Here is a 27,846-nt window from a genome sequence, read left to right on the forward strand (position 1 = left end):
GAAGAAAGGATGAGACGGAGGAACAAACATGACTCCAGAGGATCAGAGGAAACTCAGTCGGCTGAAATCAGGTTCTGTTTAAACTCTATTGGATCTGCAGGGGAGAAACAGGTGGGGGAGGGGCAGCTCTCCTTTCTCCTCCTCCTCTTTACACAGATCATCCACTTAATGAGCTCTCATCATCATCATCATCATCATCATCATCATCATCTCAAAGCTTTTCACTCATAATTTCCTTCATTACAGAAACAAAGCAGCCAAAGAATCCGATGGCCAGCTGGGGGCGCTGCAGGCTGCCCTACCGCTGGACCACACTGGTTTTACTGGTTTATATGGTTTTACTGGTTTATCTGAACTGGTTGAAACTTCCTGTGAGTTTGGTTGATTTAATAAAAATCAGAAACATTTTCCCTGATGTTTTTCATCAGATGAAACTCGTCATTTACACTCCCGATTTCCCTCGCCCTTATGGTAACCATGGTAACCACCGTAACCTGTCACTTCCTGTCGCACCAACAAGGCTGGTTTTAAATGTAAAAATGCAGAAAACCAAAGCAGCGGCTCTCATCAGGAACTTTGAAATACTAGCATTTTAAATAATAAAGATATTTCTTCTGACTTCTGCAGACTCTGGAATCAGAGACAGAAGAAAATTCAAGGTCACCTTCAGAGAAAACTTTGTACTTTGGGTTGGAAATGAGACCTTCAAGAAGGTTTTGATGTGGCAAAAAGCATTAAAGCAGGAGGAAGTCCTTCAAACGGAGTGTGTGAGGATGGGAGCGGCTCAGAAAGCTTTTCACCTGTTTTCTTCTCCGTTTGATGTGGCTGATTTTATTTAGAGTGGATCCGCCGTCGCTGTCCAGGTAACATGTTCACCGTCCTCAGGAGCTTCAGCAGGTCAGAGAAGTGAAGTCTGGCCTCAGCTTCTCCTTTCTACTGGTTTCACTCTGGAGGTTTAAAGGTTTGAGCCGCCATGGAGGCTGAGCGGACTGGAACAATTAATCGGATTAATCGATCCAGACAGATACATCAGAAACACACAGAGTCTGAACCATCTGCCCTGAGGTTCTCCGTCACTAACGACCTCAGATTCGCTGCTTAAGGTCCACTGTGTGGCGTTCAGGTACAGCCTTCTAAAAAAATCAAATCAAAAACTCAGAAAACATAAACAATGTAGGGCTGGAACGATTAATCGATCATTTAAGTAATCGTCTGCTAATTTAATAATCGATTAATCATTAACTGGAGTATATGGCAATTTGCTGACAGAACAAAGCACAGTAATGAGTCCAAAACTGAACAAAAACCTTCATATTTTACATTTAAGATGATAAAACGTCTCTGTATGTAAATCTGTTCCACATGAAACTCAGTTTCTGCTGTCCAACAATTAATCAGTTCATAGGAAAATGAATCCCTGATCATCTGCATTAATGACTAAAAATAGATGAATGCTGTGGAAACACAACCTTCTGACACACACACACACACACACACACACACCCACACCCCCACACACACACACGACAGCAGAAGAAACATGAACATGAATCAGACATGAAACTTTCAGTTTCTCCATCTTTTTCTTCCTGAACTAATGATTGTTTTATTTCATAAATCATCATAAATTATTCAAAAATATTTGCTCTATTTATTAAAAATCAACATTTATTCCAGTTCTCCTCCCGTCAGGCTCAGTTTTCCTGGTTTTCCCGACCGCAGCAGAATGTGAATGACCAGCTGTGAAGACGAGTGAAGAAAGGATTCATTCAGCCAATCAGAGAGAAGAAGACAAACTGACGATTAATAGAGCATTGTAGCATTTTAATCGATTATTCTGATGATTAATCGATTATTCTGGTGATTAATCGGTAAATTGTCACATTCTGCTGATTTTTTAAATTTTATTTAACCACTTAAGTGTTTTTAAACAATAGAAATACATCAAAATGCTAGTAAACAATAATCTAATTCCCTTTTAGATAAGAAAATAAACATTTAATTTCCTAAAAGTCAATAAGAGCTAAAGTCCTTCTAAGATGTGAAACACTCAAACTTTCAGCTGAACATTAACAGCGTGTCGGTCTGATCTGGGGATTAACTTATGAATTAGCTGATTAATGACTGGACAGAAGAAGGTGATTAATTGGAGATTTGTTCAGAACAGATGAAGCTAAAACGGTCCAGTGAGTTTTGGAAAGAACAGATTTATTTTTCGTCTTAAAGGTCAAATATTTCTATTTCTCTACAGTTCTGGCTTATTTCTGCTCAGCAAATGTCCTTTTTAAGATTCTGTTAATGATTTACATTTATTTCAATAATTGATTAATCGCGATTAATCGTTTTAGCATCCACATTTTCTCCTTGTTATGCAACCCTGAGCCCATCTGTTAGCGTGTAGCTGGCTAGTTAAAGGTGAGAGGAGCCGCTACCGACAGGCTGAGGCTAATCAGTGGAAGGTTAGCATGTGTGCAGCTCAGTGAGGCGGAGCCTAACGGGTTTACATAAGGAGGCGGAGCGGAGCTCATCCCGACCGCTGCAGGAATCTGACCAGCTTTCCAGCTGATACTGACTGAAAACAGAAACTTCCCAGCTCCGGTTCCGCAGCGTTCCGGGTCCACAGCTGTCAGAACAGGCGTGTGAACCTGGAGAACATGCGCCGCTGCTTGCATTATTCAGGCTGGTTAGCGCCGCTGCAGCTGCAGCGTGACTCTGCTGGATCCGGCCCACGTGTCGGCCGCTAATATCCCAGGAAGCTCCGGCTGGAGTTCTGGGAAAATCTTCCATCAGGCTTTCCGAGTAGTTTTAAATAATACAGGTGTGTATCTGTGCCACACACACAGGGAAACACACACACACACCTCTGACCGCACAACACAGGAAAAGTTTCCTTCATCACTCACTTCTCCATCTGTCCGTCCCCCCTCTACCTGACCTACCCCCCCCCCCCCCCCCCCCCTGCCCCCTCCACTGGGACAGAGGGGGGGAGGGGGGCAGTTACATAAGCTCTGAGGTTTTCTGCTGACTTTCTTTTCCCTTTGGTTCAATTTGAGAACCACTTTAGATGAAATTAGGTCGTCTTCCCCCCACAACGCTTTCCTTTCTGGAGGAACGAGAAACTCCTGCAGCGCTGCAGGTCTGACAGCAACACACACACACACACACACACACATTCCCCCCCCCCCCCCCACACACACACACACGTGTGGGTTTTATTCTTCCCATGAATTTATTTCAATAATTGATTAATCGTTTAATTTCCAACCTAAACCCTCAGTACACGCTAACTGGTCTTCTTCTCTGGTTTCTCCTCTAGAAGTCTAGTTAGTGAAGCGCTGACTGAGCCGACCAATCAGAACCACACACTTCCTGCTGGACCAATCACATCGCCTCAGGACTTTCACACATTCATTTTGATTAATTAATTGCAGATTGTAATAAAATTATTCAGTTTTTTTAACAAATAAAGGTTCCAGTCGGTGTTTATGGTACAGCCGTAAATCTGAAACTCAGCAAAGTTTTCCGTTTTAACTTTGTTAGTTTTATCTGCTTCCTGGTGACATCATCATTTCACGTCTAAAACAATAAAGGTTTCCTCTCAATAATTCCTTCCTGCATAATAATCCACCAAACGTCTGATATCTTCTCAGGAAAACAATCAATAAACCAATAAATCAATAAATCACACGATGAATTAAAACATCCTCAATCATTTCTAGCTGCACGTTTGTTTTTTCTGATTCTACCAAAACAAGGCGACACTTTTCCACCGTTCAGTCGAACCTGAAACACGACACACAAAGCGACTTTGGACTCAAGCTGAATGGTGAACTTTGACCTCTGGAGCCGGTGGGATGAAACAGCAGCTGAACGTGACAAACTGCTGCAGGTCTAGATGCTAAGAGAGCTAGCTTCATCGCTAACGAGCCGCCGTTAGCTTCACCGCTAACGAGCCGCCGTTAGCTTCACCGCTAACGAGGTGGTATTTTTATACTACTAGCTAACAATGGGTTTAAAACAACATCACATTAATTTGTGTCCGTCTGGCAGCAGCAAGTTCGGCTCTCTGCGGCTCTGATATCTGGATAAATATCAGCTGCTTTCTTCTCTTTCCACAGAGAAACGTTTTAGGAATCCCAGACGGCCTGAGAATGTGAAACCAGCCGAACCTTCATGTTTACCAGCTTCTCTCTCAACATGAAGATTTACTGATTTGCTGCTTCGCCTTCACTGATGGATCCTCAGTTTCAGGTCTGCGTCGATCTTAACCTTGATGATGAAACGTTAGCTTAGCTTCAGGGAGGATCCAACAGAATCACTCTGACTCCAAAAATACAGAAATAAAGATAAAACTAAAGTTTGTATAAAATCTGCTGAAAAGCTAAAAATCCTGAAGAATCACAGAAAACATTTGATGTGATGGGAATCCTTCAGGAGCCGTTAGCTTAGCATTAGCAAGGTGGGGTCTGGGTTGGGTATTTAAACTCCCCCCACCTCATCCGATGGCGGGACGGTTGAAACTGGGGAGTCAAAGGTCATGAACGGCCGCCGCACGCCGTCCTCTGGTCGTACCCGAGGAAATCAGAGACCTGTCCATATTGATGTGTCACCATGAGTCTTAAAGCTGCATAGAAATCAAAAAAGACTAAAAACTTCTAAACTGACTAAACCTTTTTTCTAAACAGCAAAATCAAGGTAACAGTGCAAACCCCCAGAATTTACAAGATCCAAACCAGGAAATAATAAATCAACTTTAGGGTCAGAGTTAGACCTAACCCTGACCCAATATCAGATGAGGAAGATGGATGTTTTTATGTCTCCTCCATCCGATCGGTGCAGCTGCAGCTTTTCTTTATTCCCTCTGATATTTTCCTCACAGCTGCAGGCTGTGGATGACCTGCCATCGACTTTCAGCTCGATGGGGGTTAAAACAGAAAGGTCGCCTGTCTCGACCTCGTCGACACCTTGTATTGAGCAGCCGCTGCGCCCCACGCTGCGCGCAAAGGTCGAGTCCTGGGGGGTCGGCACTATCGAGTGAGGAGGAAACAATCGGAGCGCCTTCCTCCAACCGGCCCGGCTGCTTCCTGCTCCGCGGAATAACAGAGGAAACAGACGGCTGCTGCGCCAGGCAGAAACCGGAAAGAAACCAGGAAGAAACCGGGAAGAAGCTGGGTAGAAACCGGGAAGAAGCTGGGTAGAAACCGGGAAGAAACCAGGAAGAAACTGGGAAGAAACCGGGAAGAAACCAGGAAGAAACTGGGAAGAAACCGTGTAGAAACCAGAGGGAAACCAGGAAGAAACAAGGAAGAAAACTAAGAAGAAACCAGACATAAAGCAGGAAGAAAACTAGGAAGAAAACATCCACAATTCTCATTTATCAGAATCGATAATCCATTGTTTGTGGATAAAACAAAATAAAAAACAAGCAGGAGATTTTTTTTCTGCGACTCAAAACTGAGTGAGACTCAAAATCCTCCATTTTCCAGATTCCACCAGCAGATAAACAACAGGATCTGTGTTTCTTTCATAAAGCGCAGGTGTGTGTGTGGGGGGTGGGCGCACGTGTGTGTAGGCGTGTGTGTGTGTGTGTGTGGGTGTGGGTGTGTGTGTGTGTGGGTGTGTGTGTGACCCAGGCCTTGATCGGAGTCGAGGTTAGCTTGTAGGAACTGATTACATTCAGTATTGTCTCCCTGCTGCATCTCAAGCGGCTCCTCTCAGACTCCCAGCAGCTTCCAGTCCAACAGACAATGGAGACAGAAGTTCAGCCCCAACGTCCGCCGCCCCCAAATAAAAACCACATCGCCATTACACGTTTCCAGGCTCCATGAGCGCAGAGTGGTTAACGCCGGATAAAACTCGGCTCTCAGCCGAAGACACCAGAATTCAATCATGGACGACACACACACACACACTCTGCAGTGTCTATGAATGACACACACACCCACACACACCCTGCAGTGTGTGTGGGCCGACGGCCTCGGCTCCTGCCGCTGCCCAGTCTCCACAATGTGTTTTAATCAGAGCCACGCAGGAAACAGGAAGCAGATCTCTGAGCAGCTCTAGAGCCACTTCTGGACTCAGATCCATTTTTCATCAGCCTCCATATTCCCAGGGTGTGTGTGTGTGTGTGTGTGTGTGTGTGTGTGTGTGTGTGTGTGGCTAAAAGCCAGCATTAGCGGCTGCATGCATGGATGAGCTGAAACAATGAGGACGGTGAACAGAGTCACTTCTGCTGCTGAACATCTTCACATAAAAGCAAACATCAGCCGAATCAATTAATCACAATAATCGTGATTAATCGATTATTTAAACAGTCATCAGCTGATAAAGAAAGTGATTAATCGTTATGTATATAGGTTCTAAAATCACAACATTTCTAAAGGAACGGCAGTCAGAGCAGCAATGAAGCAAAAACTGGATAAAAAAGTTTAAACATTTTGCATTTAAGATGAAAAAACGTGTAAATGTGTTTTTTCATGAACTCCTCTGGAGGCGGTTTTAGCTTCACCCGACTCAAATTCTGGAAAAATCTCCTACTAACCACCTTTTCCTTTCCAGCTGTTAATAAGTTAATCCAAAAATAATCATTAATTGATTTCTGTATTGATCAGAAAGGCCTGAGCTTTTCTCATGTCAGATCTGATCAAAGTTCCCTGGAGGAAAGTCAGGCAATAAAATGTTGATTTTCTTATCAAACGAAATGAAATTATTGGTTGATTTGCATGTTGGATGCATTTCTGACCCTGGATAAAAATGTTTAAGTGGTTAAATGAAAAATCTGCAGAATGTAACAATGTTGATCTGATTAATCATCAGAATAAACCATTACAAAATAATTGTTCGCTGCATCTGTAGTTTGCTGAATTTTCCAATTAATTGTCAAGATAATTGATTAATCGTCAGAACAATCGATAGAATAATGATTCCTGGGCTGAAGGTTCGCTGCAGCTCGTCGTGGTTCTGCTGGGTCGGAGCTCCAGCAGACAGAAACGGCTTTAGATTCATTAATATAATCACGTCTTATTATTCTAATCAGTTACTCTAAATGCTGCCTGGTGACAAATTGCTGCATTAGCTAAACATGAGCAAACGTTCGGCCCCTGAGGAGACGCCAGCCTCGGCTCCCACCGATTCAGATCTGGAGACGGGAATGTTTTCACTTATGCACAGAAAACACATGTTGCATGTTTATTATCAGATGCTGTGTAAATGTTCTAATCAGGACAAGCGGCTCTGATCCAGAACAAAGACGGCGGCTCCGGCTGGCAGGAACAGACCAGAATCAGATCCATTATTCACACTTGTTACCGCGGGACGGAGCTGGATTACATCCCACAAAACGCCTCATAATTACGTCTAATTCCAGAAATCCATCTTTTGTCCGTCATAAAGGGACGTTTAGCTAAATCTGGCTGCTAACCGAGGTTCTGTGGAGCCATTAGCAGTAGACAGCGTGTGTCAGAAATGTCACAACTGGTCTGGATTACTCAGCAGGATGATGGCGGCTGTCACCATGGCAACAGCTGAGGTGATCATTATTAGAGACAAGCAGTAAGAGCAGAAATTTGACGTTTTTGGACTAAAACGTGACATTTAACAGGATGTGTAAACGTTTAAGATATTTACAGATTAAAGCTGATCTACAGCAGCTGTTAGCATGCTAACATGGTCATGCAGCTGTTAGCATGCTCACATCATCATGCAGCTGTTAGCATGCTAACATGGTCATGCAGCTGTTAGCATGCTAACATGGTCATGCAGCTGTTAGCATACTAACATCGTCATGCAGCTGTTAGCATGCTCACATGGTCATGCAGCTGTTAGCATGCTAACATGGTCATGCAGCTGTTAGCATGCTCACATCATCATGCAGCTGTTAGCATACTAACATCGTCATGCAGCTGTTAGCATGCTCACATGGTCATGCAGCTGTTAGCATGCTAACATCGTCATGCAGCTGTTAGCATGCTCACATCGTCATGCAGCTGTTAGCATGCTAACATGGTCATCTGATCAGGCCTCTCTGGATGGATTTAAAGTTGAGCAGCAGCTGACGAAGCCTCAGATTCAGCTTCTGTTTCCAGATTTTCTGTCTGGATTTTTCTGCTGCAGAATAAAACAAATCAGATCAAAGCAAAAACCATCATATATGAATCTGGTTTAGTTCGACACGGACGACGGCCAGAATAAGACATTTAAAAATTAGGATAAAATCGTAATATTATCAGGAAAAAATGTTTTTATGAGAAAAAAGATTTTAGCTTTTTTAAGACAGAACCGGACCTCTCTACAGAACCGGTCAGACTGTGATTCTTTCTTCCACACAGAATCATTTCAAAGTCCTGCTGCTGATAATAAATTAATAATAATTAATAATAACGAGTTAAAAGATGAAATGTTTGTTAAACCAGTGAAGATTCAGAAGATGCTCAACTTTCCTCATTTCAGTTTCACGTTTATTCTCCAAACAGACAATAATCTGGTAATTATATTTTATTTTTCGTCTTCACCTGGCCGGACACATGCATGTGGCTCTAATCTAATCGGATCAGAACCGGGCCGATCAGATTGGTCAGATTTGGGTCGCGGTTTCCCGTTCAGAAAGGAGACGAACATGGAGCCGAAGGAAGTTCAACACCCTGACAGGCAGAGAGTCGAGTTTGTTTCAGGAAACCGACCGGCTGACCCGGTTCCGTCCGGCAGCAAAAAGAACCCACAGATCAGAGTACTGTGTATGAATAATTGTGACCCTGTGTTGTTGTGAAATCCTTGAGCAGAACAAATGATTCATGAAACTGAGAGACTGACGGCTTTACAGTTTGTTCCTGCCGAGACGCTGAATCATCGCTGGGAGAAAATCTGAGAGTTTCAGACGAAACAAGGAGAGGAAGAGGAGGAAGAGGAAGAGGAGGAAGAGGCAGCAGCGTCTTCACAGGCGTCACGCTCCGGTTTTTATTCACTACTGTCCAGCCTGTAAACGCTGGACATCGTCTCTCCTGCCGACCAGAACCGACCCAAACATTTCCACCAGCCTGGACAGGAGGGATTTTATGCTTAGGATTGATAATTTAGTTTGTTTTGTAATTTCTTAACCTTGCAGAGTTTTGATTTTCTGATCGGATGGAAACTATCAATCTGATTGATTGATTTTATTGGTTGTGAACAGAGCTGCTTTACTACCTACTTTATAATTTCTGTTTTGGTTTTAGAGCCTTGGAGTCGGAGTAGAGTGAGTGTTTCAACAACAAAACGATTAATCGCGATTAATCAATCACTGAAGTAATTCAGTGATTGATTAATCGTTAACTGGGCTCTGAAAAAATGCCGGTGGCAGAAACACAACGCCGCAGGAATCGCTTGTTCAGGAAAACTGCAGGAAAGGTGAAGTTCTTGAATCTTCCCCCCTTCAGCAGACGGACGGTTCAGAAATAAAACTCAGAGTTTGAAGCCAGTTTGTCCGTTTTTCAGAAAAACCAGAGAAAGATTCAAAACAATCAGTCTCCATGGCAACCAGCTTACACACCGACCATCCTGGGCCGAAAACGGCCTTAGTGGCACATTCCTTCAAATGCCCTTCCACCGCGCGCGCACACACACACACACACACACACCCACACACACATACAGACACACACGCCTACACAGACAGGCTGGTAATTCACTATTAACTCAAGGCACTCCATCGCTGAAACTGTGCCAAGTTGAATTGTCTCACAGATAGATGGAGTGAAAGAAGAGAAGGACAGAAGAGAGGAAGACAAGAGTTTCCTGTGAAACGACATCACTTCCTCTGCAGAAAATAACCTCAACACCGCGGCGATCTGACCAGCAGTGCTCCTGCTGACGACATGAACATCCGCTCCGAAGAGCCCAGTAAAAATAAATCTGCTGCAAAGAACAAAGTCAGATTTAATAACCAGATCAAATTATGGAGAATCAGGAAACACAGAAACAAAAAGTCCAGGAAACTAAATCAAAAGATCCAATAAGCTCTGATAAAACACGAGTTTATCCACCAACCAACCCAAACACCACCCCCCAAACACACACACACACACACACACACACGCACACACACACATAAAGCTGCTTATCAAAGAATCCCAAGATGCAGAAAAACTCTGTGGTGCCGTTTGTGAAGCTACATGGTCAAAAATTAACAGCAATAATTCCTGTCAGAGAAAAAATGGAGGTTAATTTTTCAAAGTGTAATTCATACATTTATGTCACAGATTAAACTAAATATTTAATTAGATTCTAAGTATTTAGAGCATCTGCTCCACCTCCAGCTGCTGTGGTTCTGACCCAAACCAACCTGTTCCCCTCCTGGCCTGTGGGGGCGCTGCACCAAGAACCACTGAAGGAAACGACACAAAAACCTCTGAAGATGCTGAGAGCAACTTCCTGTTTCACCAGATGGAAACAAGATGGAGGCGTCAGATTTTAGTGTTGGAGGATTTCTCTTTAGTCTTTGGCTAAAGACCAGGAGCCATTTCTGCTGCTAGCGCTAGGCTAGCACGTTAGCTTTGGTTGTGTTTACCCAGAATGCCCTGCATTGTAGTCCACTTCCTGCTTCTTGTCCGCTTGGTGTTTACATATCAAACCAGAGCTGGATTGGACCGAACCCAGACAGAGAGGATCCGTTTATGTCAAGAAGTTTCTCAGGTTTCTGTGTTTGTGCTGCAGGTTTTTCCAGGTTTGTCTCCAATCCTCTGATTTTTGTGCATCTGTAGGAAAAGACGTTTATTTAACCAGATCAGCTGGCCGGTTCCTCTGTGGTTCTACACGTCGAAGTTATTTTGTCGTTAAGTGTCAGAGAATCGTTCAGAGGAACTGTTCAGCAGCTGCTCCTCTCCACTCAGACTTAAACTCCAGATCTAAACTTGTTGTTTGGGGAGCGCCGTTCATGTTGCTTTGGTGATTGACAACCTCTGACTGCTCTCCCCATACGACTGATTAATCAGAATCGCTGCTCCCTGATTGGCTGGCTGACACACTGACAGAGTGACTGACAGCAGGATAACCTGATTACCGGAGCGACCTGGCAGCCCGTCCAGGCTGCAGCGCCTCTGCTCTCTGATTGGCTGCCGGGCTAATTGACTTGCAAAGAGGAAGCAGCAATTAGAAGAGAAACAACAGGAGCGCGCTCCACCCGGCCGTCCTCCATGATAACTGTCTGATTGCAATCACGACCGCCGCATAAAGAGACGCACATAAACACACCGTCGCCGTGGAAATGCCGCCTTCATTCAGCCCGTGGCAGAGATCTGATTGGCCGGAGCGAGAACAGGACATGAACGCCAGCAGGACGCTCAGCGCTACCGTAACGTCCAGACGTTACGTTCAAACTGTGATGCAGATAAAATACGACTTTTCACCAGCAGAAACGTCAGCGGTCAGTTCACCTGGAGACGAGAGAGACGGAGGGAGAGAGACCACGTTCAAACCGCTTCAGTGGGAAAGAGGTGGTGAATTATAATCCGTCAAAATGACGGATTATAATTCACCCTTCTGGCCACTTGGAGGAGACATTTTCAACTTTACGCTCAGTAAATGGCAGGTGGATATTTAAAATTCCTTTCCGAGTGTAAACCGGACTGAACTGAAAGCGTCTCCATGCGCCGACGGCGCGTTGAGGCGATACGGCGACTTCGCTGCAGAAGAAGTTCATTCCAACTGACTTTGATCCTTTCAATTACAGAAATACAGATTTCAAAACTCTGGCTGAAGTGGCTCGTAGTTCCAGACTCCAGAGTGGCAGCAGAGCGAGAATTCATCCTAGAGGTCAACACAAATTTACACAAGCAGGAGAATAGATCATGTCCATAACCTAAGTGAGATTATTTAATTTTATTGTGATTATTCTGACTGCAGTCAGCGAGGAAGTTACATGTAACATTTAGGTTAAAAGAAAACAACCTTTCTATGGAAACATCATCGTAGATACCTGCAGCTTTTAGGTGAAAAATTGTAAAGTGAGTGGGAGTGGCTTATAATCAATAGACCAGAAATTACCGTAAATGTTGTAGTAGCTTTGAAACAACTAATTAATAAAACCTCAGTGTTTCCCTCCAAACCTCAGGAGCCAATCACAGTCCGGCAGAGACAACCCAATGTCCAGGATGTTTTCTGACTTTCATCCGCCATCTTGATTCTGCCCAAAGGTCTCCATAAAGAGGTTTGGTATCTACAGCGCCCCCTGCTGACCAGAAACTCAGTAATTTATCCACTTCAAGGACTGATGAGGAACTCAGTAAATCAGAGGTTTGTTTCCATTCCCCCCTCGCTGCCTCTGAGCCTCCAGATAAGCTGACGGCGTGTTAACTCCAGCAGGTCGTTACCGGCCGCTGACCTTCATCAGGACCATCAGCATCACTCCATTTCCAGGAAGCCTCTCCGCAGGAGGCGTCGCTGCGGTCGGGACGCGTCGTAAAGCTGCGCCGCCGGGATTTATGGATTTATTCATCAGCTTCTGAAAAGGTCAGGCAATTTTCCAGGTCGCTGCCCAAACAAACCCACACAGAGAGGATCCGGAGGATCCGGCCGACCGGAGGATCCGGCCGACCGGAGGCCATGTTGGCAGGTGCACACACACCTCCAGCACGTGCGCGCCCACAGCTTAAGTACCGCGCACGTGCTAATGGTGCGGGGAGGGGAGCGGGGTGTTTGTCTAATGCCGGTAGCTGTCTGCACGGCGGCTGCTGTGGTTAATGAGTTTGAAAGGTCAAACGCCTCTCACTGAGATTAATGGGCTTCCCTGGTTTACGAGCCGCAGACCGACACGCCGCGGCGTCAGGAGGCCCGCGGGCCGCCGGCGGACCGCCAGGGGCCGCAGGGTTGGTCATTTCATCATATCAGCGTTTTGTTCCCAGTACATGACTAAAAGTCTCCTTCTGTTGTTCTATAGCATGAGATTAAATCCAGGTGGCTAATTTCCATATGGACTTTGATGTTTATTAATAATAATAATAATAATAATAATAATAATAATAATAATAATAATAATAATAACAAGTTCTGCACACTAAAACTCTTCATGAAGGAGAAAAGCAGGTAAATAATCAGCTGTTTGGTCTTTAATGGTTCAGTAATTCTGACTTTAAGTTGATAAGTGGAGCAGATTTAGCATTGAAGTATTTCCTTATGTGAAAAATAATAATAAAGTAGAACTTCATCAAATGCTCATTTATTTCTCATATTAATGTTTTTATGTTGTAGTTCTGATACAGTTACTACTTTATTCTCTCAGTATTCTGACTTTAAATATAAATCTAAATAGTCTGTGTGGAGTTGACCTGAAACAGAAGCTTTAAAACGTTTGGCAAACAAGATGGCCGCCTTGGGCAAGCTGACATCACCATGGAAACACATGGAAAGCAAAAAAAAAAATCCACATTTTCCGAAAATTAAATCATCAAAAACCAAACATGTTATTGATGAATAAAAATGATCCGGCTTTAGGTCGAACTTCTGATCGGCTCCCGATTGAACATCAGATCCATCAGTTATTGATTCCTCTAACGACCAAACGTGTCTGTCTGCCAGGGTCTGCGTCACTTTGTGGGCAGTACTGGGAGGACTGGGACCAGACTGGCTGAGGCTGATGGGATTTATGGCGGCGGCTGAGGAAGGCCAACACGGTTAACCTTCGTGCTCCTCTTCCTCACCTCGCCTTGTCCTCAGCTGAACCGTTCAGCTGCTCCCTGACACGGAAACTGAGGGAGAAACGGGTCGAGAAAGGTCAAACTGGGGCTTAAACTGGGAATAAAGATCTGGACGCAGTAAATAAAGAAAGAAGAGGAAAAGGTCGGGGAAGCCAGAAAGATTGGATCAGACTTTATCTGCTGCAGATCTAATCGTCCGCACAGAACAGCTTCTCTCACTGTTAGTTTCACAGGAACCAGACAAAACGTCTCTGTTTGGTTCCCATCATGCCCCCCGCATTAAAGCACTGACTGTTTACACCCAGAGCGCCGCGTCCTGCCAAACAAACCGCCATTCATCACATTTACACCCTGAGGACGGGGAGGCTGCCAGCTGCCTCGATCCGTCAGCAGGAAACCGAAACACCAGCAACGCTTCGCTCCGTCCTGCTCTGACGTTCTGCACGCAACCTTTGCAGAACCTTTGCAGAACCTTTGCAGAAACCCTGGAGGTGTTTGAAACCTGAACTTTCTACTGCGGCTTCAGAAAGGTGGGCATATTCATCAGGTGATGAATATGCATCATCAGACGATGCCTCCGTGTCTCATTCGTATAAATAACCCAGCTGGAGAAACTCAAGGCTCTCCAGCAGAAACCAGGTGAAACTAAAACATGGAAACTTCCTGTGTGAACGTGGAGATGATGTATCAACACACAACCTCTGCTGTGACCTTTGCTGCACAGAAAGGTCGTTTGTAGGTCACATGAGTCGGACCGGGTTCAGTCATCTGGGAAATCAAATACGTTCAAACAATACTCCACTTTATGTCACCAAATGATTATTTATGGAAACTCTGATGAAATTTGGTTTAAAAACTGTATTTTATTTGTGTTGGTTGGAACCAGATTTGGGTTTTACTGTTTGGACCAGTCCATTACTCTGACACGATTCCTAATCTGCATCCTCTTGTTTTAATAAATTATAATCCAACAAGATGTTTAAAAATAGTTCAGCTGTTAGAAACAAACTTCCTGCCTCCATGTCTGACTAACAGGCAGTTGATTCTGATTGGCTGACATCGGTTTTAGCTTTGTCTCGTTGAAACAGCGATCAGTAGCAGAGATGTTTTTATTTGGATGAAAACTTTTCTGAAATTGTTTCATGTTTATGATATTTCTTAAAACAATGTGTGGAAAATAATTATTTTATAGAAAACAGGTTTTGTGTTGCTCTGCCTGATAGTCAGTTCTCTTTTCCTCGTCTTTCATTTCATCCTGTTTTCCTCTCCTCCCTCCCTTCATTTCATCCTCCGTTCCTCTGACCTTCCCTGCCTTCCTCTTCTTATCTCAGCTGAAATGACAGCGTCCCCGAGGCTTTGACAGGAGGACGCCGCGGCGGCCATGTTCACAAATCACTCTGACCGCTCGCGCTCTGTGAGGTCACAGACATGTGATCCAGGCAGGAGCAGCGTCTGCCTCCTGAAATGAAATCTGAACCAAAGCTCAACGAATGAAACGCCGATCATGTTTAAAACAGAATACTAGCAAACGGAGGAAAAAATGTCCGACTGGAGCGTCGGACGAGGAAGAGGAGTGAAAGTTTTCACAGAGTTTGGATTGTCCCTTCCAGGCTCCCATACAATGCTGAGATTCTCCCAGATCTCAGTAAAACTCAGAGGTTCTCATGTGTTGAAGCTTTTAGTTTCATTTTGTAAAGTTTAAAGCTTTTAATGGCGTCTCTGACGTTGTTAATGAAGGAGAACCTCAAGGCTGATTCCTCAGCCTCTTTCTGTTTCTGCTTTATTAAGATTCACTAATTATTTAAACTTCCTGTGAGTTTATTCTGCAAACCAGCAGAGTTAACAGGCAGTGCATCGAAGATCTTCACATTTAAGAAAACAGAACAAAGTTTGCAGCTGTGAGGCAAACAGCTGGACAAAGACGTCTGACGACGAACAAAGACGTCTGACGACGAACAAAGACGTCTGACGACGAACAAAGACGTCTGACGACAAATCACGCAGAAGTCAGGCAGCATCGCTTCTCCTCAAACTGTCCACAGACGACATCTCCTGCTTAGAGCCCGAATCTTCACACAGATTTAATCTTTAATTACTTTAACTTCCTGTTCACCTTCGGATCAAACCTCAAGAATTCAGGGGGATTTTAACATCCAGTCCAGTAAATGTTTCTGCTCTGAATGTTTATTAGAAACAGTGAAAAAATGCTCAGAAAGCAGCAGATACTTCCTGTTCCCAGACACTTCCTGTTTGTGATACTTCCTGTTCCCAGACACTTCCTGTTTGTGATACTTCCTGTTCCCAGACACTTCCTGTTTGTGATACTTCCTGTTCCCAGACACTTCCTGTTTGTGATACTTCCTGTTCCCAGACACTTCCTGTTTGTGATACTTCCTGCTCCCAGACACTTCCTGTTTGTGATACTTCTTGTCCCAGACACTTCCTGTTTGTGATACTTCCTGCTCCCAGACACTTCCTGTTTGTGATACTTCCTGTCCCAGACACTTCCTGTTTGTGATACTTCCTGTCCCAGACACTTCCTGTTTGTGATACTTCCTGCTCCCAGACACTTCCTGTTTGTGATACTTCCTGTCCCAGACACTTCCTGTTTGTGATACTTCCTGTCCCAGACACTTCCTGTTTATGATACTTCCTGCTCCCAGACACTTCCTGTTTGTGATACTTCCTGTCCCAGACACTTCCTGTTTGTGATACTTCCTGTCCCAGACACTTCCTGTTTGTGATACTTCCTGCTCCCAGACACTTCCTGTTTGTGATACTTCTTGTCCCAGACACTTCCTGTTTGTGATACTTCTTGTCCCAGACACTTCTTCTCTTATAAAATTAAAGCTGATCATTTCAGTCAGTTTTAGTTTAGAAACTCAGAAATATTCAAATAAATATCCAGACTTTTCCAGGGAGAGTTTGAATTCTGTGTATCTGAGTCTCTGCAGGAACCTGGAAGGTTTTCCTTCCACCAGATCTTAAATCGTACAGAGAGAACTCGGTTGCTGTCGGGTTTCGTGTGCGACTCGAGCGAGTGGTTCAGTGTTTCAGAGAACAGACAGAGCTCTGGTTCCTCACATGGAACCCAAACCAGAACCTCCAGCCCCGGTTCTGCTCCTGCTTCATGTTTCCATCCAGTACAATAAAAACTTTTCCTCCAGTCAAACCAATTCTGACTCCGAGTCGGACAGAAGGAATAAAGTCCTGAACGTTCAACCTGAGCTTTCCAGGTGGAAGACGGAAAACTTTGCTCCCATTTCCGTCAGTTTGGACCGGAACCGACCCGCTGATCCTGATTCTGTTTATGCCACAGAATCTCTGCGTTCAGATCCGCAGCACGTTTTCTTCCACAACAGGAAACTGGCAGCTTGAGGAAAACTTTTCTGTTTCTGGTGAAATGATGAAACCTGCAGTTTCTCCTCTGAGCTCAGATTAAAGTTCTGATGGATTCATTTCAAAACAATTATTACCAAGAATTTCTGTTTAGTTTCTAGAGCAAAAATCTCAGAACATTTGGAATAAAATCAAATCTGGCAGAAACAGGAACGATAATAACGCAGATTATTCCACTTATAGATGAAATAATCTGAACTGCTGCTTTTTATATGAATATTAAGAAACAGAAATAATTGTCATAGATCAAACTTCATTCAACACCGTTTGGAAAGTTGCATAATAAAAAAACACTTTTGTCACATTGATCAGAAACTACAAACAACTAAGTTAGTTTTAAACAGATCAAAACTGCTAGTTAATGAACTAGTGAGTTAAAACGGCTCCTGTGCTGATGAAGGTCAATTATTAGTTAATTTAATAACCAGATATTTAAACCAGAAACCAAACAGATTCAGAGTTTTTACAGTGTAGATGTTGATTCATCTGCTGATAAAATCATCCAGAAAAAAACGCAGCTGCAGGTGATGAAGATGAGGATGAGGAGGGTGGGGGGTAAATGAGATCCCGATGAGATGCCAAGGTGTGTTAGAGCTGAGCTGTGAGGAGACCTGGAGGGAGGAGGGCTGGACACACACACACATCTAAACACCCCCACACACACATCTAAACACACACACCCACACACACACACACTCCGCTTCCTGTCCGCAGGGACAACGGACCCGCTTGTCCTCCAGAACCCCGAACAGAACCTGGACCCGCCGCCGGATCCTCAACCTGATCCGGTTCCCTGAACACTAGGGAACGTTCCGGGTTCGGATCTGCTCGCCGGTTCTCTAACTGATGACTGAGAGCAAACCGGTTCTGCTGGTTCTGTTTGGACCCCGACCCGTCTCTCTGGGTTCTGTTGTCTCCATTCTGGCGGAGTGTGTGTTTGTTTTAGAGAGAGAGAGTGTGTGTGTGTGTGATCCGTTCAGCTGCTTCTGTTCAGAAAAAAATCCCAGATCTGAGTCCTTCATCATCATCATCATCATCATCATCATCATCATCACAGTCCGCCACATCCCGTAACGACGCTCACCCTGGTTCTGAAGGTTCTGATGGTTCTGAAGGTTCTGATGGTTCTGTTGCTGCTTTTGGTTCCAGAACCGGAACCTCCAGGTCCAACAGAACTCAGAGCGGATCAGGGAGGATTCGGAGTTCTGACAGGGATCTGCACCCAGAAACCCAACCCGTCCTGCTGGCCGAACCGCCCGGCATCTGGACCTCAGAGGAACCACAGAAAAGTCCCGAACCTGACCCGGGAACACTTTCTGTTCCTCTGGACCGAACCTTTCAACTTCAGCCTCACAGCAACTAAACTCAACCAGAACCGGTCCAAACCGAACCGAGCACCTCTCCTCCTGACCCAGTTCGGGTCAGGACCAGCAGCTCCGGAGCGAACCGAACCGGACCGGACCGGACAGCGGAACCTACCTTCCTCCGCCTGGCAGACCTGGACCCGTCTCAGCAGCAGGACCCACAGCAGCGCCGCGAGGGTTCTACACACATCCATGTTGGCTGGGTTCGGGTTCGGGTTCGGGTCCAGTCCGCGGGGTTCTGATCATTTCTGGCTCCGCGGCAGAGACGCTCCGTCAGCGCGAGCGCAGATCCGTCTGGTGACGCGCCGCTGCGCGCGCGGGCATTTCTGTGCTCGGGGGCGGGGCTTGAGAGGGGACTGGCAGCAGCATCAGCCAATGAGAGGAGGCCAGTGAGCGCGGGCCAATCAGAGGGCAGGGAGCTGGAACGCGCTCACCTGGAGTTAAAACATGAATCTCCGGATTTTTACACATTAAAGTTGATTTTTCGCTTCCATGATCTGAGTTTCAATAAAATAAACTAAATGTTTGGTTTGTTTTATTAAATGAATATAAAAACAAACCAAACAATCAGATGATGATCAGGATCCGCATTTCCAGCCCGGATGGTTCTGGTTCTGGTTCTGCTGCTGCAGCTCAGATATTCATTCATTCATTCATTACAGTTTTAAATGATCTTGTCTTGACAGAAACCAAATTCTTGAATGTAAATCAGAACTTCCTGGTTTTGTTTCTCTGCTCCAGATTTATTTAATTTTTCATTTCCAGAAACATTTTTCCATAATTTATCTGTCAGCAGAATAAACTCATTTATACAGTTTTATCTTCTGGTTCGCATTGTGTGAAAATTCTCCTATTGATCACCTTTAACATCCATTTATTAATCAATTAACCAATAATTAATCACCAGATCATCAATGTATTGATCATCAGCTGAGCTTTTCTCATGTTGATGTTGAAATGATTGAAGATGAATCATTTGCTACAAATGATCAACATTAATTAAATGAATATTATTAACTTTTAGGCAATAAAATGTTTATTTTATTCCTTAAAAAAAGATTTGAACTGTTTGTTTATTTGTACTTTTAATTTTGTGTAAAATAAGTTTAAGTGTTGAAATGAAACATCTGGAAAGTTTTCAGTTTGAATAATTGATAAAAATATTGATCAGTAAAATAATGATTATCTGCAGCCGTTTTCATCTCAGCAGCTAACAGGTTCTGCAGAACAGGTCGTTTGGACTCCAGGCAGCAGAACCAAAATCTCCTCCTCCTCCTCCTCCTCCTCCTCCTCCTCCTCCTCCTCCTCCTCCTCCTCCTCCTCCTCCTCTTCCTTTTCCTCTTCCTCCTCCTCCTCCTCCTCTTCCTCCTCCTCCTCCTCCTCCTCCTCCTCCTCCTCCTCTTCCTTTTCCTCTTCCTCCTCCTCCTCCTCCTCTTCCTCCTCCTCTTCCTCTTCCTCCTCTTCCTCCTCCTCCTCCTCCTCCTCCTGCTGCGTGCAGAAGCTCGTCTCTAACTCTGGTTCTGCATTATTGATCAGGAACTCGTTGACCTGCAGAGGTCAGAGATGTAAATCACCGTGGAGACCAAGCAGCGGCTGATGTTCACATGAGAGACTCAGGTTCCTGAAGCTCCTCCCCCACCTGTCAGTGGGCGGAGCCAGGAGGAGATCAGTCCGGTTACATGTTGCACTTTGGAAAGTGGAAGATATAAAGATCCACTTTGGACTTGATCAGATTTTTAACTCATTTAGTTTCTGTAATGATCATAACTTCTTTTCATTTCTCATCCTGGATTCTTTTTCAAATCTTCTGAATCTACAGGATTTAGTTTTGATTTTTCTGAGCTTTGAACCAAATCAGAAAAGCAGAAAAATTCAAAGTTTCCTTAAAAAGATGAAACAGTTTATATTAGAATATATTTAAAATCCAGCCAGCTGTTAGAAATAACAAGAATCACAAAAATAATAAACTTTTATCACAAATCTCTATATGACAACATTTGATCATAGCTGCAGCTAACCAGCTGCTTCTCAGCGTTTTATTTTTATTTTTTGCAATCACAGTCACTGATTTTCAGGCAACATTTTTAGAAATACTTTTATTTTATCAAAATTTTTCCACCTTCTGTTAAAAATCTACATATAAAAAAACAGTATTTTTATTCTTTAAAGAACGTATTTAGGTCGATTTTTGTTACTTATCGATATCTGAGCGCAGTAAAGTAAGAAATACTGCCACCTGCAGGTTGGAGTTAATAATGATTTTTACCGTTTGTGGAAAATTTCCAATAAACTTAAAATTACATTTTTCGTCATAACAGTGGAGGTTCAGTGGTGAAGGTCAAAGGTCAGGTTGGGATCTAATTCTTTTCAGATGATGTTATTATTGGAGCAGCAGATTCACGTCTTTTTGTTTTTAGTTAAAATTGGTTCTTAATGCCTTAAAAAACTAAAAAGATTTTTTTGTCTGTTGCTGCTGCTGTTATGGCGTCACAACACGTAAAAACTTTCTGTCCAGAAAATATTTCTGTCAGTTTTAGATCTTTGAGACACATTTAGATGAACGTTTGCATATTTTATTGAATAAAACCTGAATATGTTGGATTGTGAAGAGAATCAACTTCCTCTGAGAGCTGGAGGAGCAGAGAGGAAATCCTGCCAGGTGTTAGTGTCTCTACACGCACACACACACACACCCACACACACACACACGCCGACAGACGGAGAGTTTCTGCAGCTTTAAGATGCGATCAGCCGGCAGACATTAATCACATCAGCAGCTCATAATGAAATCAGATTACAGAGTCACTCCAACAATGTTTCTGCTTTATTTTTATTGCCTTCATTAGTATTTCTGAACCAGGCAGCTGCTGATTTGTTCCAGGATTTATTGCAATCATCCTTTTCTTTTATTAATGCAATCAGAGGATCATTTCCATATGTGGCTGGACTGCAGATCAGATCAGAGCGTCACAACGTCACGGTTCACCTGCTGGAACCTCCTGCAGTCTTTAACGAGTTTCACCAGGCTCTGGAAGGATTTCAGTCAACAAACCGTCTCTGAACATCTCAGATTGTTTTTCCCAGGATCCAGGCCGACCGGATGGAAGAAGATTAAACTCTGGAGCTGAAGTTGGTCAGGAACTTTTTGCCCTCCCTGCAGCCCATGGGATGAGGCTGTCACCGGATAATGAGTCCTGGTGCAGTAATTAGTTCCAGGTAGAGGCTTGGCCGTGTGGTAATTAGCCGGGATGGCGCCGGATCAGAACAGAGTCTCAGAGGTGGAGCGAATCACCGGATTAAAGCAGAGAGACGACAGCTTTCATTCTTCATCTCAAACTTTATCTTTTCCTCCCCTTCTGCTTAAATGTCCGACGGGTTCCTGACGTACGGAGGCCTACAGGTGCAAAAACACACAGCAAACGTGAATGATGCAAACTCAACAATACACAGACAACAAAACTAATACAACAGAAAAATACTGCAACCACAGGAGAAAGAAACAAAAGGAAAAATAACAAAAACAAGAAGAAGTATAAAACACTGCAAAGCAGAGTTCCTCCAGACCACTAGGGGGAGTCTGAAGTTGGTCATATTATTTACACAAACATGCTGCTGGTCTGTAAAACTGTAAAAGACATCAAGTATAACAGCTTTTCTTTCTCTAACTTTCCTCTGGACTTCCTGTCTGTCCTGATCCCAGATGGTGATCGGCTCCCCCTGCTGGGCTGGAGGATTCCTGGACAGAGGAAGTCCAGAAGAAAGTTAAGGAAGATGTGTGTATCTTTTATGGTATTACAGACCAGCCGCATGTTTCCAACAATAATATTAGTGACTCCAGACTCCCCCTAGTGGTCTGGAGGACTCCTGCCAGTTCACTGAGTTTTATACTTCCTGTCTTTGTGATTTGCACCATTTCCCCCGTTGCTCTTATTTCTGGCGGCTGCAGTTTTCCGTTTGCATTTGTTTTGTTGCCTGAAGGTTTTTCCTTCTATTTCTGTAGAATTTATTAATTTTTGTGTTTCTGTCTTTTGTATTTTGCATCATTCCCGTGCTGGCAGCTCGTTGCTCCAGTCAGGACTTGGACAGGATTTAAAGACCTCCGGATGAGGAAGTGATGCGCTTCCAGGCTGTAGATGAGGAACGTTTGTTTGTTTCAGGGAAGAAGAGGGAAACGTCCTGAAGCGCCCGGCGATTCAGAGCGGAGAAAGACGCCGACCTGCAGCCATGTGGCAGTTTGCAGATAAGAGCCGAGACTCTAATCAGGAGAAACTGGAGCGATGCGACATGTTCCTGACATGCGGAGGTCCAATCAGAGGCCGATCCGGACCGACTCGTCCTGCTGGAAGTCCAGCTGATCGTCGCTGTCCGGGTGATGCAGCCGCTCCGCTGCTTTCATATTTAAATGTGGGACAGAGTTTGATCTCATCCTGAATTCACCCGGAGCGGCTGATGGCAGATTACGGAACGCCACTGCTTCCAATTTTTGGAGTCGAACAGCAAACAGCTGCAATCATTTTGCTTTTTCCTCACCTTCATCTCCACTCATCTGTTTCCTTCTCCATCATCAATTATTCTCCTCCGTTTCCATCATCATCATCATCATCATCATCATCATCATAGGGCCGAACATTCACCTTTCATGAAGAGTTTTGAAAAGAGGAAGTTTCTCTAATCATGGAGGATAAATTAGACTTTATAGTTTATACTTTTTCTCTTGTTTCTAAAACAGCAGAAAAAACTTTCAAACCTTCTGAGTTTTAAAAAAATCTGTGGATGGAAAAGGTTTTGTTTTTGTTTCATATTTTACTCTTCATTCATGTCACTGTTTGTGTTTTTCTCCACCTTCATCTCTGCTCAGTAGATTTTCCCTCCGTTTTTATACAACTTTCACTTCAAATCATCGATTCGTGTAGAAGAAATTTGTTAGAGAGCATAAGGTGAACAACATCAAATATTTGTGTTCAAATGTACGGAGTAAAAGTAAAAAATTGTTAGAAAAATAAGTAATTAATTACGTATCAACTCAAAACACAAAACTTTCACTAAGAATTTTGTAACAAACGTAAAGCGATCTTCACAAAATAAAAAAGTAGAACTAAAACAATTTAAAAAATCATTTATTAAAGCTGTTTAGACCCTGAGAACATGAAGCTGGAGCTGCAGCTCAGCGCCTCGCTCTTCGTCCTTCACCGCTTCATTTTCCTCCTGGAGAGGAAAGGGGAGGAGGAGGAGAAAGAGGAGGAAGAGGAATCAGCTGAGCTGAATTTGAGGGAAATAAAGAGAAGAAGAAGAGAGGAAGCAGCAGACAGAGTGAAAAATGTGTTGGTTTGTCTGCAGCGGCTGAACGTCTCAGGAGGCTGCCATGGGAATTCATCATGGGAGACAAATTGTATTGCAGTGGAATCCCTCTTTCTTTACCTCCGATCAATGTGTGTGTGTTGGCGTGTGTGTGTGTGTTTTAGAATCTCATCTTGTAAGGCCATTTTTTCCAACCATGTTCTGTGGATCCACGGCTCCTTATGGAGCTCCATAAGAGGAAAAACTGTTTTGGGTTAAGTTAAGGTTAAAGGTCAGAGTTAGACTATAGAAATTAAGTCAAAGCAAAGTCGATTATTCGCAATATTAATTCCCATGAAAAGGAGTAGCTAGTGGCTGGAGGCGAGCGGCTAGCTGTTAGCAACTAGTGGCTGGCGGCCAGCAGTTAGCAGTGAGCGGTTAGCGGCTAGCGGTGGACCAGACGAAGTAGAAAACGTGTAAAAAGTGAGTTTTGCTCAGCAGGTCAATGTGTCGATGCTTCCTCCTTCAGCAGGCAGGAACAGCCAGACGATGATTCACATTATTCACATTATTCACATGATTCACATTATTCACATTGCTGCACTTGGCTTAATTGCAGCCTGAGGCTCAGAGGAACGAGGAGGTTCTGTCTGTTAGCAACAGAAACCACAACCTGAAGAAACACACACTGCAGTCAACCTGTGTGTGTGGGGGAGTGGGCATGTGTGTGTGTGTGTGTGTGTGTAGGGGTGTGCGTGTGTGTGTGTGTGTGTGTTCCTCCTCTCAGCCTCTGCTGATCCATGCAGCTCAAAGCAGCTGTAATTAGAGCTGCTGCAGCAGCAGCGGCGCTCCGTGAATGAAGCCAATCAGATCAGATCAGATCAGATCTGTGTGTTTGCAGAGATCCAGGGAGTCCTCAGCCTGCCGAGGATAATTACCGGGTTTCTGTTCCTGAAGAGGGAAGCAGCGCCTCACCAAGCTCAGCCGCTCCGCGAAGAGCCGCCTCTCTGCCACCAGTGGCATGAGGACTGGGGCTGTTTACTCTATACACACACACACACACACACACACACACACACACACACACACACACACCCAGGTCAGCTGGAGAGGAACAGCTCAGAAACAGAAAAATATTTTGGTCTTTGTGTATTAAATGCACTTTTTGCACAGAATCAGATTCAGCCTCGTTCTTCTCAGCGGTTTTAGGGCCTCTGTCACTTTAAATCCAGACCAGCTGCTGCTGGCCACGCCCCCAACAGATGTTCGATTACACAACCATACATCTTTGAAAAGCAGAAGTGGAACCTCCTGCACAACCAACCAAGGTGCAGCAAGTGGTTTCTGGAATGTGAGTCAACAACAAACTTTTGTGTTTTCCAGCAGCCGTTGTACCAGCTGACCAAATGGGCTGTATTAGTGACTGTCAAACAAACTAAGCCGCCAAGTTGAACAGGGGAATCATTGTTGACGCAGCAGCTGATCAAAACGTAAATCCAAGCTGCAGTTAAGATGATTTTATTTCATCAATATGGTCAAAATCCAAATCAGAACATCAGTGGGTCAGACGCTCGTGTCCAAAGCAGCATAAAAACGGATCCGCAGGTTTCAACAGAGATCAGATGAAAATCATTGCAGCTTAAAGCGGTCAGCCAAGCGTAGACTTCCCCCATCACAGGTGAGCAACAGGTGATCTACTCTGGATCAACAGGTGATCCAGAGTCACTCCGACCCGCCACAGGCTGGTTGCTAGGTAACGGGTCCCATCAATTTTGACTCAACAATCAGGAGGTTTTTGAAACAATTAATTCTCCAGACACTAAAAAGTAGATCAAATGTAAATATTTACACATCAATCAGACAAACTGGAGATTTTTACATTTTTACTGTTTTTTAAAAAGCTGAAGTTTATTCCTCTGAACAAATTTATTTATAGATTTAATCTGTTCAACCATCAGACTGAAGCTTCAGGAAGCTCTGATCATCCATGGAGCTTCTTTAGCGGCTACATGTTTAGCATTGAGATGCTATTTTAGGCTAGCATAGCTTCTGATAGGCTAACTCCTTTTAGAGAGAAGATAGATAAATCTTTATTGTCATTGTCACAAGCACAACGAAATTCAAAAGGCGCCACCAGTCAGTGCATATGCTTAAAAACAAAAAATAACTGTCTCACAATTCACACACAATGTAAGAATGAACAAATAACTGGTAAAAAAAACAAACAAACAAAAAAACTAATAAATAAGAACAGCCACATTCTCACATACATCATTTATGATGATTAATGGTTGTTTTCGATTGCATTTAGTTTTGTTATTGCTATCGGGTAAAAACTGGACATAGCAATATTCTTTCCCATCAGATCGGCCTGAAGCAGAATTTAACCCCAGTGGACAGAAGCGGCTTGACGTCCGTCGCTGTTAGCTGATGTAGCTTGTGCATCAGATTTACACGCGTACCAGAAACGCACTGATACAAAGGTTCCTGTTGGAAAATTAACTGCATTAAAATCTATGTAAATAATTAATGCATCAAAGTCCCCAATTTGAATATAAAACTAAATCTTTTGTACTGTGAGCAACAGCAGCAGTGACACACCATCACACCCCGACCGGCCCGCAGCCTGATGGAGCCTACACCACTGAGTCAGGCTGCTAACGGGATTCATCAGCCTCTCTGATGGGATTAGTGGGCGGGCTCTGTGTCTGGCCTCTGATTGGACGAGCCCAGCAGACGGTCCAGGTATCAGGGGTTGGTGAGGTTCAGTGTCTCAGTGTTTATTTGTTCATGTTGCTGTGAGAATCGGCTCAGAAACTCGATCAGCTTCCTGAAGCTTCAACACGTTTAGTTTCACATTAAAGCCACAAACCGACTAAACAAACAACCCAAACAGAACGAGGACGGCTGGATTCTGTTGGTCTGACCTGCTGTTGAAAAAATACTCAGTTTGACTTTATGAAAATAAATTTGTTTCATGAAAGCACACCAACCTAGAAAAAACTCAGGGGTTGTTTTTTTTTGCTAAAAATTGTTTTTTTTCTTTTTGCCTGTATCAAAATTTGTGTATTTCTCAAAACTGCATCACACTAATCATGTGATCAACAACCCGACATTATGATTGGTGGAAAAGACAAAGAGGACAACAGGAAGCGGTTGGAAGATGATGTTTGTGTGGCATGTTAGCGTTAGCTTCCTCTAAATGCCATGTTGGTGTAGCGTGTTAGCATTAGCTTCCTCTAAATGCCATGTTGGTGTAGCGTGTTAGCATTAGCTTCCTCTAAATGCCATGTTGGTGTATCGTGTTAGCATTAGCTTCCTCTAAATGCCATGTTGGTGTAGCGTGTTAGCATTAGCTTCCTCTAAATGCCATGTTGGTGTAGCGTGTTAGCGTTAGCTTCCTCTAAATGCCATGTTGGTGTAGCGTGTTAGCATTAGCTTCCTCTAAATGCCATGTTGGTCTAGCGCTTAACTTTTAGCAGAACAATGTTTATGATTAATGCGTTAGCGCAGCTAGCTTTTGTTAGCGCTGTTTTTCTCTGTTAGATTATTTGTATTTTTGCTCCACATGAAGCAGCAGAGTTTTTATGACGGGATAATATTCAGGAAACGTTGCCCGACTTCATATGGTCTCTGCAGCTCGTCCTCATCCAGACTATTTTTAGCGTCAATCATTTATTCTTGTGCCAATCCTCTGTTTCCATCATTCTATCCCACCAATTCTCTTCGTCATTTATTACTCTGCAAATCCGAATTATCTGCAATCTCTCCCTGTGATCCGACCCCCCCCAGCCACTGGCAGCTTAGGGTGCAGTTGGCAGCTGGCGGCGCCCTGGTGGAGGAGGGGCCTGGTTCAGACCGGCCCGGTTCTTCCTCTTGGCTCAGAGAGCTGCTGTTAGATTGGAGCGTAGAGCTGCCGGCGGTGCCAGTGTTGAAGGTTAGGCTGGCTCTGCACCAGTGCTACCAGTTAACCTCCATCTGTTCAGCAGGGGGACGTTCTCCTGCGCCGCGTGCAGAGACCACCACATGCAGGACCCGCTGCAGGAAGGCACACACACACGTTAAACACACGTTACACACACAGCAGGCCCATGAAATCACCCAGTGACACAAATCCACAGGAGCTGGAGTCGCCTTCCTGC

At 44.1% G+C, this 27,846-nt stretch overlaps 1 protein-coding gene and 1 long non-coding RNA gene across 2 annotated transcripts in view; one reads left to right on the forward strand and one right to left on the reverse strand.

The window, feature by feature from the left end:
* epha10 (EPH receptor A10) overlaps positions 1–18,835 on the reverse strand; it is an 80,594-nt gene extending 61,759 nt beyond the window's left edge. The window contains exon 1 of the mRNA XM_032579962.1: positions 18,543–18,835. Coding sequence (XP_032435853.1) covers positions 18,543–18,621 — 79 coding nt within the window. The 5' untranslated portion in view covers positions 18,622–18,835. The remainder of the gene's footprint in view (positions 1–18,542) is intronic.
* On the forward strand, positions 683–25,916 carry LOC116730638 (uncharacterized). The gene is made up of 2 exons (XR_004341378.1): positions 683–1,103; positions 25,778–25,916. It is a non-coding gene; the product is annotated as an uncharacterized LOC116730638 (long non-coding RNA).
* The last annotated feature ends 1,930 nt before the right edge of the window (positions 25,917–27,846 follow it).

Source organism: Xiphophorus hellerii, chromosome 13 (assembly GCF_003331165.1).
Source record: "Xiphophorus hellerii strain 12219 chromosome 13, Xiphophorus_hellerii-4.1, whole genome shotgun sequence".
NCBI lineage: Eukaryota > Metazoa > Chordata > Actinopteri > Cyprinodontiformes > Poeciliidae > Xiphophorus > Xiphophorus hellerii.